This window comes from Antrostomus carolinensis, unplaced genomic scaffold, assembly GCF_000700745.2.
Source record: "Antrostomus carolinensis isolate BGI_N321 unplaced genomic scaffold, ASM70074v2 scaffold9268, whole genome shotgun sequence".
NCBI classification, from domain to species: domain Eukaryota; kingdom Metazoa; phylum Chordata; class Aves; order Caprimulgiformes; family Caprimulgidae; genus Antrostomus; species Antrostomus carolinensis.
The window spans coordinates 3917-22514 of NW_010332294.1; the positions used below are offsets into that span (position 1 = coordinate 3917).

At 50.9% G+C, this 18598-nt stretch overlaps 1 protein-coding gene across 1 annotated transcript in view; it reads right to left on the minus strand.

Annotated features, from left to right (window-relative positions):
* Positions 1-217: 217 nt before the first annotated feature.
* PEMT (phosphatidylethanolamine N-methyltransferase) overlaps positions 218-18598 on the minus strand; it is a 35156-nt gene continuing 16775 nt past the window's right edge. Inside the window, exons 2-4 of the mRNA XM_010173463.1 lie at positions 13413-13528; positions 5164-5309; positions 218-333 (exon numbers count right to left, since the gene is read on the minus strand). Of these exons, the coding sequence (XP_010171765.1) occupies positions 218-333; positions 5164-5309; positions 13413-13528 (378 nt within the window). The remainder of the gene's footprint in view (positions 334-5163; positions 5310-13412; positions 13529-18598) is intronic.

An 18598-nucleotide genomic window follows, 5' to 3' on the forward strand; every position in this document is an offset into this window, starting at 1 on the left:
AATGCTGCAAGTCTTTTATGACAGCAGAAGATTTTGCACGTACAAAAATAGTCAGGAAGTGAGAAACTAGGGCATGTTGCACTTTCCACGTCATTTTTTTTGCTGACTGCCATCATCAGGAGTTTCTTTGGCCCCTGATGCACCAGAGCACCTTAAGCCCCACCGAGCACAGACCAACACTTGCCCTACAACTGGTGCTGTCTGCAGGGGCACGTACTCACATGAGGGACCAGCCCAGGTAGATGGCTGTGCTGCCCCAGTACATGGGATTATCCAGGATGCTGAAGGGGAAGCTGGTCACTTTTGCCTCCATCAGGATGCCAAAGTAATCACCTGCAGGGCAAACAGAGGGGTTGTGGTTAGGCTCCATGAAACTGGGAGTCACAGAAACATGGAATGGTTTGGGTTGAAGGGACCTTTCAAGGCCATCTAGTCCAACCCCCTGCAGTGAGCAGGGACATCTTCAACCAGATCAGGTTGCTCAGAGCCCCATCCAACCTGAGCTTGAATGTTTCCAGGGATGGGGCTTCTACCACCAATCTGGGCAACCTGGGCCAGTGTCTCACCACATTCATTGTAAAATATTTCTTCCTTACATCTGGTCTCAATCTAAACTCTTTTAATTTAAAACTATCACCCCTTGTCCTATTGCTACAGGTCCTGCTAAAAGTCTGTCCCCATCTTTCTTACAGGACCCTTCAAGTATCGAAAGGCCACAATAAGGGCTCCCCAGAGCCTTCTGTTCTCCAGGTTGAACCACCCCAACTCTCTCAGCCTGTCCTCACAGCAGAGCTGCTCCAGCCCTCGGATCATCTTTGTGACCTCCCCTGGACCTGCTCCAGCAAATCCATGTCCTTCCTGTGCTGAGTCGCAGGGGGCTTTGGCACACTGATACCCTCCCTGTGCCACAGGGCATCCCTGCTGGGGTTGCAGAGCGAAAACAAACGAGGGGTTTCACTGCTGATTTCCAGGCTGAGAAAACAGCAACAAATAGGTCGGCTGTTTACTCCGCGTCTATCAGCTTTTCCAGGAACGGCTCTTTGCCCACGAGGAAGGTTTGTGCATTGCAGTGAGGTTATGGCAGCCACATCCCTCATCAGGAAGCAGCTCTCCAGGTCCCAACTGGCTGATTCTGGCTTTCTCATTTGAAAACTGCCCGTCTGATGCCACTCAACGAGGAAACAAGTGCATAGGATCAAATCCATTTAATGGGGAAATAAGCCCAGTGCACTGTAATGGTGTTTCGAGATGTTATAATCACGACTGCCACCACCAAATGCCCTCATTTAGTGTCACCCTTATCTCATAGTTCAGAGAATTTCTCAGAATTACAGAAAATAGCACCTCTGCCTACAAAACACTCAATTATCGGCATGATGATGATGATGATAATAGTTGATTGTCATCTTAAATGAGGGAAGCTTTCAGAACTGTCAGCATCCAACCAGCTTCCTATCTATCTCGGAGTAATCCTTCCATCCTCCTGAAAGGAGCCTGGAGAAGAAATGACAAGCAAGATGTTGTGCAGCTTGTGAGTGGTGTTTCAGGTGGGAGAAAGTGTTGGGATGATGAGCTCTGATTTTTGATGGTCTCACTTGCAAGATCACAAAACCCAGCAAGGATTTTGCTCCTTGTCCACTGTACATGACACAGCATCAATCAGCGAGGAGCAGCGCTGGTCCGTCCGCTCAGGGAGCTGCCACAGCCCTGGGTCACATTCCCAGCTGTGCTGCCAGCCTGTTCCCTGACCTTGGGCAAGTTTTCTCCATCCCTCCCGGTGCTATTGTGCACTGTTCATTATATCAGTCTTTCTTATAGCGCGGAGGGTGGTGAGGATTAATGTATGGTGAGAAAGTACTTGGAAATCCAGATAAAAAGCATTACAGGAGTGCAAACTATTCAAGGTTATTATTATTACCTGGATCGTAGAGTAATTTCTTTGACCTCACATGGTGCAAAAACATTTATTTCTAAGGATAAACAGCGCCTGCCCAATTAGACAATGCTTTTGGGCTTTAACTACAGGCCACTAAGTGAGATAATTGCCTGGTACTCATACTATATGTTCTCACAGTTACTTGGCAATGCATCTCGGAGATTGTTCTGGCAGAAAGAACACATCACCCCCCGCCACGGCCCATTTCTGCGCTTTCTTATGTGTCAAAATGCTTCATTACACCCTGCCCGCCCTCGCCTTTGGGTTGAACACCTTGTTCCCCATATGTCACTGGCACTGGGGAGGTTCACACAAAACCCTGGGTTGGTGGGGCTGGCAGGGGCTTATCTGAGCCCAGCACTGGTGGGGCTGTGGGACCTTCTGGACAGGCTCCCCGCAAGCAAGAGCACCCAGCAGCTGGAGGGAGCAGCAGCTCCCACAGGACATGAGCTTTTCCGATGTAAATCCTGCCTCTAAACCCACACAGTTAAATGAATATGACCACCAGAGAGGACCTGCAATATTTTTATATTCAGGCAGGTGCTAAGGGAAAGGACCATGCATCAGCTTGCACAGCATCAGCCTGGGCATCTCCTGTGCTTCCATTAAGCTCCCAAATCAGGAATCAGCTCCTTGTCAGACTGAGGGACTTTGGCATCTAATTTGGGTTATTTTTTGCTGGAGGTCAGTGTAACCACCTCACTGCACAGGGTAGACACTTTGGATTGTAGCAGCAAAAAGCCATTTGATGCATGCTGGAAGGTCCTCCATGGTTCTTGGAGACCAACCTGGGCTGAAGCACCACCTCTGCTCCTCTCTGCAGAGCCACCAGCTTCACCATAGCCCAGTAACAGACTTCAGTCAAGTCAGATTTACTTGAAATCTTGGTCAGCGCTGGAAGGAACCGCACTTGGGTGTGAGACAGATGGGCTCAGACAGGCAGAGCCACCTCTCAATGCCCTTGGCCTCCGGGGAGCTGAGCCCTCGTTATTACGTTCATCAGGAAATAGGGCAATCGGCGAGGCGGACAGCGCTGAACTGATGCCCGAATTCCTGTGAGGGCACAGGGGAGAGACAGGGCAGCAGGAGGAAGGATTGCTCTGCAGGGGAGACAGCTGCCAGGGCGAGGGGCTGCAGCCAGCTGCTGCAAATAGATGCTGGGGTTGGAGCTGGGGTGGCACAGAACGGCTTGTAGCAGAAGAGTGACTCACACAGCTCTCGCTGCATGGTTTATCCTACACTTAAGAGACAAAGTGCTCTGCAGCTGCTCCAAAGCTTAAATGTGCTGTTGAAGAGGAATCTAATGGGCAGCCCCGATGTGGTCTCCGTGCCCTGCCTGGTTCAGCCCTCACTGCTGTAGGAAAACCCAAAAGGGAAGGGTCAAATGCTGTTCCAGTAAGGTTTTTAAGTGCTTGGGTGTCAGAGGCTCTCTCAAAACTTCTCTGGAGCTCAGATATCAACTGTGAGAGGCAGCTGGATGCCATCTTCTTGCCCTTTGCCACCTGCAGTCAGAAGGACCTTGCTCCTCCCGCAGCACCAGCTCAAGACTAAAACCCTCCATGAAGGAGGATGTTGGAATTACCAGTCCCAAGTGAGTCCCGAGCAACAGAACATCCCATGTGAGACCTGCGGAGATCTGCAGACCTCTTGTCTTCCCCACAGCTGGGTAAGAAAACAGTATTCTCCATGAGAAGTTTGCTGACTTGGACTTATCGGTGCTTGCATAGAGCTGAGAAGCTGCTATCAGTCCAAGGATGGACGGTCTGCAGGGCTCCAGCTGGGCCACACCTCTGTGGCACAGAGGTCCCGAGCCAGCCCAGCTGCACCAGCACATGGTCTTGGCATCTCCCATCCTGACTCAGCTCTGCCCTGGTGCCCATCATGCCCCGGCTAGCGGAGAGAGCTGGTCTCACTTTCTGCAAGGCTTGAAGCTGTGCAGCCTCAGCCCGGGGCACTGGTCACAGGGAGAGTCTCCACCAGCAGAGAGATGGAGCAGAAATGTCCGATACGGGCCACTAACACCTGCCTCTTCCCTGCCCCAGGGGGTACGGGAGCCACCAGCCATGCAGAGCAGTGGGGGACAGGGCCACTCACACCGCTTACGCTGAGCCTGACTCACTTGTTTGCTTTTCCCCAGTGGTTCAAGTCCAGTGGATCCTCCTGGTCGGATGAATCAGGCTTTACGTAAACAACCCCAGACCTGGCTGAACTTCAGGAGCGTTCAAGCAGCTCTTGCTGGCGGGTAATCTTGTGCCCAGCATCTCTGGACGTGTCTCTGCAGACACAGCATCACACTCCCAGTGGCTGCAGGTGATTTTGGAGGATGCTGGTGCCCGAGAGCTTGGGGACAGAGGTGTAACATGGGGCCAGGAGTGGGGCTGCACAGATGAAGGGTGAGGGGACACATTCAGGAGTGCTGAGGTCTATTTCTGGCAGCAGGATCTTGGCCAACTCAACACATTTCTTTGCAACTCCACTTGAAAACAGGAAGGCTTATTACCTCCCTCTCTTCCTGGCGACGCTGCAGGAGCTAATTGAATTTGGTTTGTAAAGCACTTGCAAAAGCACAGCCCAAATGCAGTGTCAAAGCTGGGGCTGTGATTATTTCAGCCAGCGGGAGCTGCCCCTTTCCTTAGATATTTATTGTTCCTGTCTCTGTTTTATTTTTATGAATTCCACACATACTGGCATGTTTTTAAAGTCAACAATGCTAATAGAATTACTCTCTAAATGTGAAAGCAGGCACAGTAGAAAATGCCTTCTGCCATAAAGTGGCAGATAAAAGAATCTGTCAACGAATGTCAGGTTTATTGCAGAGGGAAAAGCAAACGAGATCTTGCCTCGGCGCGCGTGTCGGGCGGCCGGGGGCTCAGAGCAAGGCTGACGGACAGCTCATACCCGCTGTGCCAGTGCCAATCTGCTTGTGGGGTCTGCACTTGGGGTCCCTTTTCTGGAGGGCATTTGGACTGTCAGATGATTTGCTGCTTTCTAAAATTTCAGGCTTGATGCTGCAGGTGATGGGACTCACTGTATAAAAGCACTGCACCGTGTTCTCCATGCAAGGTAACGGCGTGGTTAGATCACACTTTGGTACTGTAAAGCCAAGACCAAACCTAACAGCCCTGAAGGCAAGGAGGAGGGAGTCCTTCCAGACTCTGCCCTAGCAAAAGACCCCTCCAAGGAATAAAAGCACTTTCTGGTTAAGCTATTGAATATTTAGTGCTTACCTAGGAACGTCCCGATGAATCCCAGTGCTAAGAAGCTGGAAATGACAAACAAGGTCCCTACAGCCAAGATGGCCAAGCCTGAGTAATAGGCCCAGTAGCAGTCCAAGCCCTCCAGCTTCAGCTGGTTCTTCATGGCTTCTGTGAAGCTGTTGGAGAGACAAGAAGGACTGTTAAAAGCAGTGACCCATTACTAACATCACCCACCTCTCCCTGGTAGATGTGGAGCTTTGGGAGAGGATGTTGCTGAGGAGGACCCTTCACTGGCTCCCTTCTTCCACCTGGACTTCCTCAACCTCCCAACAGGAGAAGCAAGGAGCCAAAGCCTTGTGAGCAGCCAGGGCTTGACATGCAGCAGCTATTTCTACTTGCAACCCTTGCTCACTCCTGGAAACACCATCCCCGCTGACCTGCAGTATCACAAGTTTTGCCTTGGTTTCATCGTGACCGGGAGCTCTGGGAAATACGCCTTTGCAAACGCTGGAGGCTGCGATGCCTCAGCACAAGAGTTGAAGGGTTGGGAACAATCAACTGGGTTATCTCATGCTCCCACCCCCGTTTCTCTCCATCAAAATATTTTGCAGTGTTCATGTGTGAGCCACGTGCCCAGGAGTGATTCAGGGCTGAAGGCTGACAGTCAGGGGGAGGATTGGAACGGCGAAAGGAAAATACTAGAGAGACGCGTTTTCAAGTGCGAACACAACCTCTTGGCTCCAGGCTTGTTCAGGCATTTCAGGTCTGACCTTCCAAACACTCATTAGTAAGTGGAATAATTGTGACCCCCCCCCCCTTCCCTCCATCCCCCTGCCCTTTGTCTGGAGCAGGGTTTGGCAGGCTCAGCATCTCACATAGCTTCATTACAAACACAGGATTACAAAGGAGACAACGTTGTGATTAAAAAAATGCCCATTAATAACAGTGAGAGGAGATAACAGACCCACCGAGCTGTACACAGTGTTTCTCTCCACGTTGCTGACACATGAGGTAGGAAACTTTGAGCCTTTTTTTTTTTCAAATGAGCACCCTGGAGGCTGAAATTCAAGTGGAATAACAGCTCTTCCACATCTCTGGCCACCACTGCCTGCCAGGGCTGGGCCAGGAGAGCTGCTCTTGCCTGTGCTCATGGGCTCCTCGGCTGGAAAGTGGTTCCATGATGTTACCTGCAGGGTTTGGGATGGGTTTTTTCCCCCTAATGTCCAGCTTCCCCAAGGCCTGCAAATCCCTGGATTTTCTCTGTTGCTCAACTGAAAGCTGAGATAGACAATCCTGCCTGCCCAGCTGATGGACAAGCAGCTGGAAATGCACCTTTTAAAGGCTCAAAGACCAGACAGCAAATTACACACACCAAGCAAAGTCCGGGATGATATTTAAACCTCATGGTTTAGGGATCTAGATGGTATTTTTTGTTTTCCTTGGAGCTTGTTCCTACTAGGTTTTCTACTGTAAGGGATTTTTTTAGGACACTGGAGCAAGCCATTTAATCTTCCCTTTGGACTGGAGCAAGGAAACAAAACACAGAATAAATGTAATATGTTTGGGAGCGAGCAAGAACACAGCATCGTGGTGATTTATACTTTGCCCTCCATGCTGGAAATCACAGGGATATTCCCTTTTCCAGGGAGGAGAGCACAGGCAGAGGAACAACAGCATGGACCCAGGTGATATAACAGCACACATCCCCAGGGCTGATCCTCCTCCAGCACCCAGCACACCTCCCTACTCTCACCAGGCTGATGTTGGTTTAGCTTAGAATCACAGAATCATTAAAATCATGACTGATGGGAACACACAAATCTGGCTGCAATGTGAAGCAGCAGGAGCTGCACAGCCCTTTGCATTATTTCCCTGGTATTTATTTTTAAATGACAAAAGTGTCCTCTATGAGGAAGCCCAAACCCACATCCCTGCTACCAACACTGCCTTGGCACTGGGTTTGGGTGGAAAGTGATCCTCCTGTGGATCTCAAAGCTCTCAAAGCCCAACGGGACATCCCTGGGGATGCTCTGGAGCTCTTTGCTCTCACAGTTGAAGATGTTAATGCCTTTTCACAGCACTGGGGGTTTGACTCTGTGTCTGGCCAAGACCTCTCCACAGGGAACCAGCACAAAAAGGGATCTCACAGCAATCTGAAAACTCTGCCTCTGATCCCTGGGGAGGCATGTTTGGGAGAGCAGCACTGAGCTGGCACCCACCTGGATCCCAGTTCCCAGTAAAGAGATGGGAGAGGAGAGAGAGAAACAACTAGAGCACAGTGCTCAGAGGCTGCTTCTCACTCCAGATGAACTGGATTCATACTGTCTTACATCCTTAAGGCTCCCCTATCCCATGCTAGTGACCTGACTTGGCCTCAGAGCAGAAGACCAAAGGTGGCTTCAAGAGCATGAATGGGTTGACTGTGAATCAGCCTCCAAGGTTTTGCAACCAGCATGTGACGTGGTTTGTTTTGGCAGAGCTGTCTCCCCTGCTCCCGATGATCCCATCCTTCCTTTTCATGGTCGGATAGGCCTGCATTAGTTATCCTCATCAGCATGTCTTGCTCAGTCCCCTGCTGTTTGGCTTACAGCTAGAGAGGGAGGTGTTTGCAGGGAGATAATGGGCTGCCTTTCCCTCTAGTAATGTTTTATATCTTCCTAAACACACTCTCTATTTGCATTAAACATGATGCACACAGGAGTTTTCGGAATTGGTAAATAAACCTTTTAAGCATTTATGATGCCGGGCCATGACAAGCACCACGGAGTTATCAATTATTCTGGCATCTGTGACCACTCCTCAGTGGTGGGGGACCCTCGCCACACTATGTTACACCCTCCTTGGTGGGGGGGACACAAGGTGTTGGCCATCTCCCTTGCTAGGTGAGCGAGTCATGAAGCCAATTTGTCATGAAACCAGTCCCTGTCACCATGTGCCTCTGAGTCACATTTGTTACAGCATTTACTTCTGGCTGCATGACAAGGCAGCGGACCAGCTCGGCACCCAAGAGGACACCAATTAAAGCCACTCTTTGTCCCTGTACCTGGAAAAGCTTTATGTGCCGAGTGGAGCAATTGCCATTGTGAGAATCATCCCTCTTACCAGCGCAGGGGAAGGGTGGGTGGGCTGTGACCTACTTTAATCACATAACCAGCTGCAATCATGAGGACATCTGCCATCAGGGAGGGTCTGGAAGGTGCCCCCAGCTTTGGCAAATGGAAAATGGGGCTTCCCCTGACATCTCCCCACGCTTGCCTGCATGAAGCACGATACCAGAGACACCCATTCTCCATGCCAGCAGAGAAAAACCCAAATCCATCAGCCCCACTCTGGCCAAATTGGCAGATTTGGACAATTCCTGGCAGAGTGGAAGCAGTCAGGGTGGCTGAGGTTGGGCTGCACAACTGCCACAGCGTGCCACGGGGTTTGCACGGGGAAGCCAAGGCAGCGGGTGTTGTTCTGCTCATCCTTCCCAAATGAGACGTGCTTGATCGGACACTCAGCTTGTTGCTCCATGTGTGCCACTGCTTTGTGAGAATCATAGAATGGTTTGGAAGGGACCTTTCAAGGTCATGTAGTCCAATCCCCCCACAGTGAGCAGGGACATCTTCAACCAGACCAGGTTGCTCAGAGCTCCTGTCCAACCTGACCTTGAATGTTTTCAGGGATGGGGCTTCCAGCACCTCTCTTGGCAACCTGGGCCAGGGTTTCACCACCCTTGTCATCAAAAATGTCTTTCTTACATCTAGTCTGAATCTCCCCTCTTTTAGTTTACCACATAAAATAAAATAAAAAAACCCCCAAACCCACTCAAAATTATCCTGAAGCATGGGGACGGAGATGTCACGCAGGTGGGCTCACAGGAAGAAAGTGGGAGCCAGGGAAATTGGCTACAGGTCCCTCTTGCTGGGACGCAGAGGGGACTCGGGGCCAGGCTTGCACAAGCAGGAGCTGATTTATTCAACAGGAGAACAGTGATTGCAACACCAGAAAACTTATCAAACCCACAGCCCAAAATACAACCCCAAAAGCCACATGGAGCACAAAGCAAACCTGGAAATACTGTACTAAGAGAGCAGCTGAGCTTTTTAGGTCTCTGGGCCTCTCTTGGTGGCCCTCAGTGAACGTATTTCATAACCTCTTTCCTACAAAGGGGAGCAAAGACCTCGTCCAGCAAATTGGGTCACTGCTGGGAACAGCCCAGCAGCGCTCCCTTTGCCTGATCCCAAATATCAGCTTGAAAACTGGGGCTGGCAAATGCAATTGGGGCAGAATTGGGCCAGGGGCCTGACAGCAGCCAGGGATTCAGAAGCAGCAGCCGCCGCTGTGAGGTGCCGTGCTCGCCACGCAGGACGTCGGTCCGTGCCCCATGCCTCAGGTTTTGTTCCTCTCAGCAAAAGGAGACAACAGGGGTAAAACCATCCAGTGGTGCCCAGCAGCACACGCTGCAACAAAAGATCTTGTTTGTTTAGGAAAAAAAACAACCCCAACAACACTAAAATCCTCCTGCCGATACCACCGGCAGTTGTTAGCCCGGTCATTATCTTCACAGCTTCTTTTGCCAGTAATGACTTTGCTTTTCTGCCAGCACCGGTGTGAGTGTTATTTAGGTCACCTAGGGGCTGTGGCAGCTTCTCCCCACATCTCAGCTGCCTGGTTTTCTCACCTGGATGCCTGGCAGCTGCACCAGTGGGGACACAAGGTGCTGTTGGCTGCCTGGGGCTTTTCCCAGACAGCCATCAGAGATTGCTGGCAGTGTTGCTCCGAGGGGACATTGTCTCCCTCAGGCCACGCTCGATTCCCATCATTGAACTTGGTCACTTCTGCACAAAAGGCCACGTGGTTCCCAGATCGATGCTGTTTACACCATGCTCCTTCACGGTACTAGCTCTCAAAATTAAACAGCATTGAGCATAAAGGCGAGAGGCACCACCAGGAAATGACAAACAACCCCTTCCCTGTGCAAAATCCCCTCCCAGGGTGGGTTTATTTTCTTGAAAGCATCAGCTTCCAAGCCTGTCCATGCAGGAGGCAATGCCCAGTGGGTGGCATCAACAAAGGACTTCAGGTCAGCCAGCAGCACGGTACCCACCGAGCACGTTGCCAAAGGCACTGCCCTTGCTCAGCCTCTGCTGGGCTTGCTCCCACTGGAGGCATCACAGTCCTGTGCACCCCAAGACCCTCACATCTGCAAACCACCCCATTCAGGGTGTGCATGGGTGTTGCCCTTACAGCTCAGGCAAACACCTCGAGACCTTTAAGGTGAGAAGTTCATAAGCTCCATGTATATAAAACCACCTGCACACACCTGCCCTGAGATGGGGAGCTTGGCAGGGTGGGCACAAGGGAGCACAGGAGGGCTCGGAGGCAGTGCCAGCAGCTAATCGTAGAGCTGGTGCAGGGGAAGATATCAACAACGTGGTAAGGCAGGAGAGAGCGACACTGGATGCGAGTCTGGAGGGCAGTGAAGGTTGTCACGTCCCATGTCACACAGATAACAGTCATAAACTGCTGGGGCAGCGCACGCAGTGCTGATAGTTCAACAGTTCGGGAATTGTTTTCAGAGATAAAAGCCTCAATGATGGAAGTTCCCGGCTTCTCGCAGAAAGAACACGGTTGTAATGAAAATAATCATTGCACCAAAGCAATTAAGGATGCTTGTCTTGTGCAGTTGACTAAGCAGGTCCCCTCTGGTCACCGGTCATTCTGGGTTGCTTCTCAGAAGCAAGCCAAGGCTGATAATGAAGCTCAGAGCTGGGAAGCACTTAATTGCTTAATTGAGCACAAGACATTCCTCTTCTCACACCCAAGGTATCCCTTCGGAGCAAAGCTTGCATGAGAGCATCATGGTGTTGAATTGGGGAGAGGACCACAGCAGAGACCCCGGCGTGGGGCGGGTGGTGAAGCAGCCCCACAGCCCAGCTCCTGGGGGGCTTTCAGTCACAATGCCAACCCACTCACAAAGTTTTTGTGTGCTCTGCCCTCCCCTCCTCCGCCCCCAGCTAGGAGCCTTTCAAAAATTCAGTTGCAAAAAAGGAAGCAAAAGGTTTTTAAAAACAAAAGAGACATCCTGCGAGCTCCTCCATCGCTCCCTGGCAGCCCCCACCCACATTAAAAAAATCCCCAAAACACAAAGAGAAGAGTTTTAAAGGCTGGATTACAGAACTGGGGGTGGAGGGACCCCCCGAGGCTGCCTTTTCGCTCGCTATCAGCAACCAGCACACTCTGTGCTAGCAACCCCGACTGCCGCGCGCAGCCAAAGCGCGAAGCACGGCTTGGGCTTGGCTGGCTGGATGGATTCCGCGGGGCTGAGAAGCAGAAAACCTGCTTTCATCAGTGTGCTCGAGTGCAAATGACTCAGAAAATAAAATAAAGGGAAAAGTGAAATAGCGAGAGCGGGTGAGACATGTTCCTCCCGGCATCACTGGCCACTGAGATGATGGTGCTCATGTGTATGACCCGTGAACATCTCTCTGGCCAGCCAAATCCCAGTTTGGGTCTGGCTGATATCTTCATGCAAGGGCAAGGGACAGGATGAATCCTTCCCAAATACCATACCCTCACCAAGCTGGAGCAATAAGCCGCAGGCAGCCCTGGAGGGCTCACCAAGCTGGGAATGGAGGTAGCAACTCTCCCAGGTGTATTTCAGGACAACTCCAGCAGTTGCTGCTCTGATGACCACCCTGAAATCATCCCATCACTCCCACAGTTAAGGTCTTGCCTTGCTTGAACAGCCTCCAAAGCCTGCTAGCCATCATCCAGGCCAGCTTCAGTGCCAAGGAAAGGCAAGGGAATAACCCAACCATGTTGAAACATCTGGGCAAGATAAACTTCACATTGCAGTCATCTGAATTGGCCTTGATCCACTGGCTGGCATCTCATCCATGTTCTGTTGGAGCTGAGCTGCCCCATTTTCTACAGCCTCTCCTCCATAACCAAGGTCCAAATGGGGCTTTTCCAGCTCCCTGGGTTGATCTTACTGTTTCCTTCAGGGCCCAACTCATGGGCTGCACAGGCAAAGCCACCCCCAATGAGCCCCACAGCACTCACAAACTCATGACATAGAGCAGAGCCCACACAGCCAGCCCTGGTGAGGCACTGAGGGGTCTGCAGGGGGAAAGCATGATGTAGTGCTGGGACAGATGAGGTCTCTTTGGCTCTCCCAGCAGTGTCTCACTGTGACCCAGCCAGGCTCCCTGACCCAGGAGCCAGCAGGACCACTGGGAACTGAGACTGTCCCTCCATCAGCTGTGTTTTTAATTAAAGGCAGGCACAAGGCTTTGCATTGCTTCCCAGACAACAAGTGACTATGTCATTTGTGCAAGAGACTGCCGAGACATTCCCCAGTGAAATCCAAGCCTGCTGTGTCACTAAGACATCAGCAGAACACACACAAGCCCTCTGCATTGCCTGCATTCAATTACAGCCCCATTCATCGCAAGCTTTCTTACAGTTTCTGCAATAAGCAGTAGCTGGGACAAACCCAGAAGGGCAAGGGCAGGTCTTGCTGTCACTTCCAGGAAGGCAAAACTCTTAAATACATGTGCAAATTCCAACTTGAGATCTCTGTGCCTGGGAAATTACCCAAAGTACTAAATAACCCATTAGCTGTGACCCTGGTGTAATTGAATTTGGAAATTTAGTAAAAGAGTCTGTCTCTCCTAACAGCATTGAAGATAAAGCCTACCAGATCACAGATAAATTGCTGGCACTGAGGAAATCTTCTGCAGTAAACCTCTCTGCTGCACTCAGAACGTCAAAGGACATATTCCCATGGTGTAGGGTGCATCAGTCCTACAATACTATTAGCTAGCACAGGTGGTATTTAAAGAGATCGTAGATAAGAGTTTAAAGATATTGCTTGCTAAGTGCACTGATAATCCTGCTCTTCTACACAGGAAACTGCAGCTTCTTAAAAAAAAAAAAAACAGGTTTAATTTTATGACTTTTATGAGAAAATGAAAAAAATTCTGCTGTTACATATGATCTACCCTGTGCAGACAGCAGCAGCTCACAGGGCAGGAGAAACCACCCCAGAGAGCAGAGCAAGGCAACCTGTGACACTCAACCGTTGTTGACACTGATGATTTTTGGCCACGCTGCTGCATCCCTCATATTACAAATCCTGGAATAAATCTGCTGCTGAGCAAAGGTATCCAACCATGTAAAAGCAACATGCTGGGGCTGGATCCAACACTGCAGAGTAAATATCCCTCATCCCCCCACCCCATAGGGGTATTTCTTTGCATCAGTACCTAGCAGTAGGGTTAGCTCCTTACCAGTGGCTCCGCACACAGTTCAGCATCAGGATAACAACGCCCAGGCAGTAGCAGGCAGCATGAGGAGAGCCAAAGACTCGGCTGAGCACTCGTGTTTTGTGCTCCCATCGGGCTACCTGGAGAGATGACAGAAAACAAAGCAGGTAGTTGGGGGTGATGAGGTAGGTGCTGCCCCAGGAGCGAGCCCAGCAGCCTCAGTGACACACATTGTCTGCATGGCTTTGTGTGAGAAGCAAGCAGAGGCCACTGATGGGACATGACTTAAACCAAGCCTGGGGATAAAGGCTCCTTCCCACAGAATAGTTTGGGTTGGAAGGGACCTTAAAGCTCATCCAGTTCTAACCCCCCTGCCATCAGCAGGGACACCTTCCACTAGACCAGGTTGCTCAAAGCCTCATCCAACCTGGCCTTCAACACTTCCAGGGAGGAGCAGCCACAGCTTCTCTGGGCAACCTGGGCCAGTGTCTCACCATTCCTCTCCCAGGGATGAAAGTTCCTTTTCCTGCCCATGCCAGCCCCTGCCAGTGCTTGCACTGCCCTGTTCACCAGGCCAACCAGCAGCACTGAGGCACTGTCTCATGGAAAAAACCCTACACACCAGTTTTGGGGAATATGTGAATTGGACAACATTTGTCCAACAAAGCTGGGAGCATTGCTAAGGTTGTTCTCAGACCACCAAAACCAACAGGCCCCTGCCACGGAGCCTCCTATTGTTCTCCTGGAAAGAAAACAAAACCCTGAGCAAAGGACAGACCACAGAGACACCCAGCTCTCATTTTCTGGGCTCTACCATCTCCTACACCCAGCTGTAGGGATCATACCTGGCAGGAACAACTCCTCCCAGCTTACTTCCAGAAAAGTCTGCCAGCACTCCTCCAACCTCCTCCCAGGTAAGACCTGCCAGATCAGCCTAGAGAACTGCTTCCACTTGTATAGGCTGAATCAGCTGCCCTTCGTTAGCACTCAGCAATCACAGCCACCACGGGCTCAGCTGCACTCCTCACCCATCCCTGCATGGCTGTCTCCACGCAATCCATGCAGCACGTCAGTGACAGCCCAGGACTCACAGGCACGCAGGGAACATCTCCAGGGAGGCATTAGCATCCTTTCCAGCACACTTTTCTCTGGCTGCAATTTTAAGCTCTATGTTCTGTAGAGCAGCAGAAGCTGATGGGACCCTGCCCAAAATGCCTGGCAGCTGAGGAGATGCCCTCTGATCCTGGGAGGCTGCTGCACACAGGTGGCTGGAGCTGCTCCCAAAATGTGTAGGACTGGATCCACCAAAGTCACCAAATCCAAGACCCTCACTCCCAAGCTGATGAAAATCCTCACAGCTACTCTGTTTTCTACCTTTCCTGTTTCCCTCAGAAAGCTGTCGCTGTGTTTATCGCCTCTTTTAAGCTCCATTTTCAGATGCCAAGCCTGGGGTTTGGATCAGACCCTCAATTCAAGCCAAGCAGAGCACACCTGGGCAATGAAGTGGGAGGTGGGAGTCAGCAGAACGTCTCAGCACCAATTTGCTTCTCAGACACAGCTGGCACTTCATTAACTTCAAATGCACTTCACTCCCTCACATGGAGCCTGGGCAGCTTTCGGGAGGCACCTGCAACCCAGCTATTCATCTACTTTGAATGTACTTGGTCATTTATTGGCTTTATCTGAGCAGAGAAAGGCAGCTTTGCAGGTCCTGCTTTCTTCCTAGGCTAATGCGAAAGCACAAAGTGCCGCTGGTGGAAGGGGACTGTTGGCTTCAGGAGGGGAGAAGGATGAAAACCTGAGATAAGCAGGGCACTGATTTCACATGCTGAGAGCTGATTCAATTAGTTATGCAATGATTGCTCTGAAATTACAAATCCACTCATGACAGAAAGAGCTGCTTCACTGCCTTTTTCTGGCTGGTATAAATAGTTTGTATTCTAAATTGAATTTAAAACACCGTGCGTCATGCTGCTGCTAAAATGGGAGCTGCTGTTTGAGAGCTTTAAGAGAAAGAAATATAGGGTGAGTTACCACCTTTGGAAAGTAAAAAGAAGTGACCATAGAGGTGACTGAGTCACAGATGGAAAAATGCAACCACATGCCAGTTATCAGTACCAACTGCCTAATTCCCTGGAAATTATTCTGGTGGCATTTGCATGGATGGCAGCTCCTGGCTCGCTTGGAGAGCTTTGCAAAGCATCTCAGCCGGTGGCAGAGCTGAAGCTGGAAGAGAAGGCAGCGCTGTTGGGATCAGAGGGGACAGCCTGTGTGCTGCTGGCACCCATTGAGATGGCTTTGTGATGACCCTCACCTTTAGAAAAGCGCACCTGGGCAGCGACGGGGCGAGGGGACGCATTTCCGAGCCCTTCGTGGCAGCAGCTGGATGGTTCCCAGCTCTGGCTGTATCACGCTGCTGCGAACTCCCTGATTGGGATTGAGATGCCAACTCTTATTTAGCTGTCACAGCCTTCAGATGGGACCCTGGGCTCCTTCCCCAGCCCGCATGGGAGTCATTCCGAGCAAAGCAGAGCGGGAGCCTGTGTGGGGCTGGAAGCGGCGGCGCCTGCCAGGCCCCGTGGTGATATTTCAGCAACAATTAATTTGTTCCGGTTCTGGTTCTATTCCTTGAAAAACTAATTAGTTCTGGCTTGGTTCTAATTTTCTAATTTTAGTCATTTCTAGCTAATATTAGCTCTCGTTCGACCCACGGCTACGTAACTGGCTTAATAGTTTTATAAAATCATGAAGCGACGTGTTATTTACTGCGTGATGGATGCAAAATGCTTTCAGCATCCTCCACGGCTGCGTGTGGGACATGGCAGGGTTGTGACCAGCAGCTTCCCAGGGAGGGCTGTAGCCATTCCCTGTGTGTCATTTGCCCTCCCAGCCACAACCAACACTGTGCTGCCCACAGGTAAGCACAGAATTGGGGGGGAAAAGCCCCACGCCACAGCTGTGTGTGCTGGTGAGGAAGGGAAAAGAGCATTTTTATTTTTCTTCCAACCTCTGAGTTTGGAAATGGAGTTAATACAAATTTTCCTGACTTACCCAAGGGTCAAAGCAATAGAAAAATTCAAGATTCCTTTTCCAAAGCTCCTAGCCCTCTGCTTTCACTTTAGGATACTTGGTGAGAGCTCTAAGTAATTTTTTTAATGTTTCCCCCAATGCTTGTGATTGAAATAAATCGAGGAGCGGATGTGGCTGGAAAGCCAGGGAGTGCTCTTGGGTCCCATGTTCTGCCTTTGGCAGCCCGTTCCGGCGCTGGTCGGGGGCAGGCACAGACGGCTGATGTTCCCAGGGAATCGCCTCCTTCTCGACGTAAATTCAGGGCTGATTTCTACATAACCAAGCCGAGCCATCTCCCCAACCGCTCGGGCAAGTGCGTAAACAAAAATGAAAGCACCAGAACTCATCCCCAGGGCTGCCCTGATGCAAAATGGAAATGCTCTGAGTTTTCTTTTTTTGTTTTTTTTTTTGGGCAGGCAAACTTTCTTTCCCGAGCCACCTCGAGAAGGGCCACAAATAACCATTCGAAAAGCAATTTCATCTCGCGAACCTGTTTCCACAGCTGATCAACGAGAAATGCTCTTTACAGCTCTGTGTGCACGGCAGACCATCGAATCTCATTAATATTTAGTATTTGTTTCAAGGAAATGGATTATTTTTGTCTGCCATCCAGGGAAGCTGGCTTTTGAACACGCTACATTTTAATTTGCTCAACCCCAGCTCTGAAATAGAGACTTTGTGCTGCTTCGCATGACTCCATTTCTATATCTGGCTCACCCCAGAGGTGGGGAACGAAACCAGATAGCCCAAAGGCTCGGGTCTAAGGGACGTTTTGCATCTTGATGCTAATCAGCTGGTCTGTGTCCTCACGTTGCCCCATCCCCATAGTATCCAAAGAAGATTGTGTGGGTGGTAGTGAATTTAGTTTCGTGGCATGGCTGGGAGGCTGGGATGGATTAGCAGTTCCCTTCAACCCAAGGGGAAACTGAGGCACCAGAGGGTTGAAGCAAATGGTTGCTTCTCAGCTCTCCAGGGAGTTGTGCCCACCTCCTGAGAAATCAATGACCCACCACCCACCTGGGGAGATGCTCTGCCCACTTCTAGGGATGCTCTTGCCCTGGCCAAACTGTTGGCATAAAAATGCTCAGTGCCCAAGTCTGGGCTGGAGAAAAGATGACAGTGAATCGGATATGCTACCTTCACTGTTCCTGTCCCTCAGTATTTGCCAGCGTGAAGGATTTTCCCCCATCACGTGGGGTCTATGAAGCAGCCTGCTGACAGGGCCAAAAGTCAGAAAATCCATGAAAAGCCCAGAGGAAGAACAATCAGCTCCCTAGGACACATCTGTGCCCAGGTCCCAAGAGGATGCACATGCGTAGGGTGAGCCCTAGGTGCACGGATGATTCACCCCTAACTCATAAAAAAACCTTCAGAAAAAAACAGCTTGAGCAAATTTTTAAGCTTTCTCCTTCAGCCTGGCCTCTCCTAGGCCAGACTTGAGGGTTCGTCCTCCTGCGGGTGCTGGGGCAGGAGAAACCCCAACTCTGGACTTGGGTGGCTTCGTGTGAGCATCTCCCATCACAGGAGACGTGTCCTGCCTAGCTTGTAACCTGATGAAAGGGCAGGAAATCTCACGTTACCCTTATTTCACCTACAGGGACCAGAGGCACCAACTTGTTCCCGTTAGGAAAAATCCATTTTTCCTTTCCGATTCCCATATTTCCTTTCCTTTCCCTGGAATCCCTCATTAACGACGTTCTCACTCTCTGTCACTGCGTGGATGCTGGAAAATGACCCCGCTTGCAGCCATTACATTCACCTAGAAGATAGAGAAGGAAAAGATACACCTGAGCATCCCAACTCTGACCGTGGTGCTCGCAGGAGGGAGCAGGGAAGCAGAGCCAGCGCAGAGCAGGCTGTGATGGGAACACACACCCACCGCTCGCCTGCGAGCGCTGGGGCTGGCTGACCTTTGCCAAATGCCAGAGGAGCCCCAGCCTTTCCAGCTGTCCCAAGTGACCGTGGAGGAAATGAGTGTGGCCCGACCTTATCCCTCCTAATGAACCGTGCTCCAGTCCTCTGCGCTCAGCAGCATTTAGCGTGTGCCACTCGGGCGTTGCCGATGGTGCCAGCTGAACACCGTGGCCAGGCTGAGAGCTCCAGCCTGGGCTCCTGCGGCTGCTCGAGGCAAACGTCCGAGT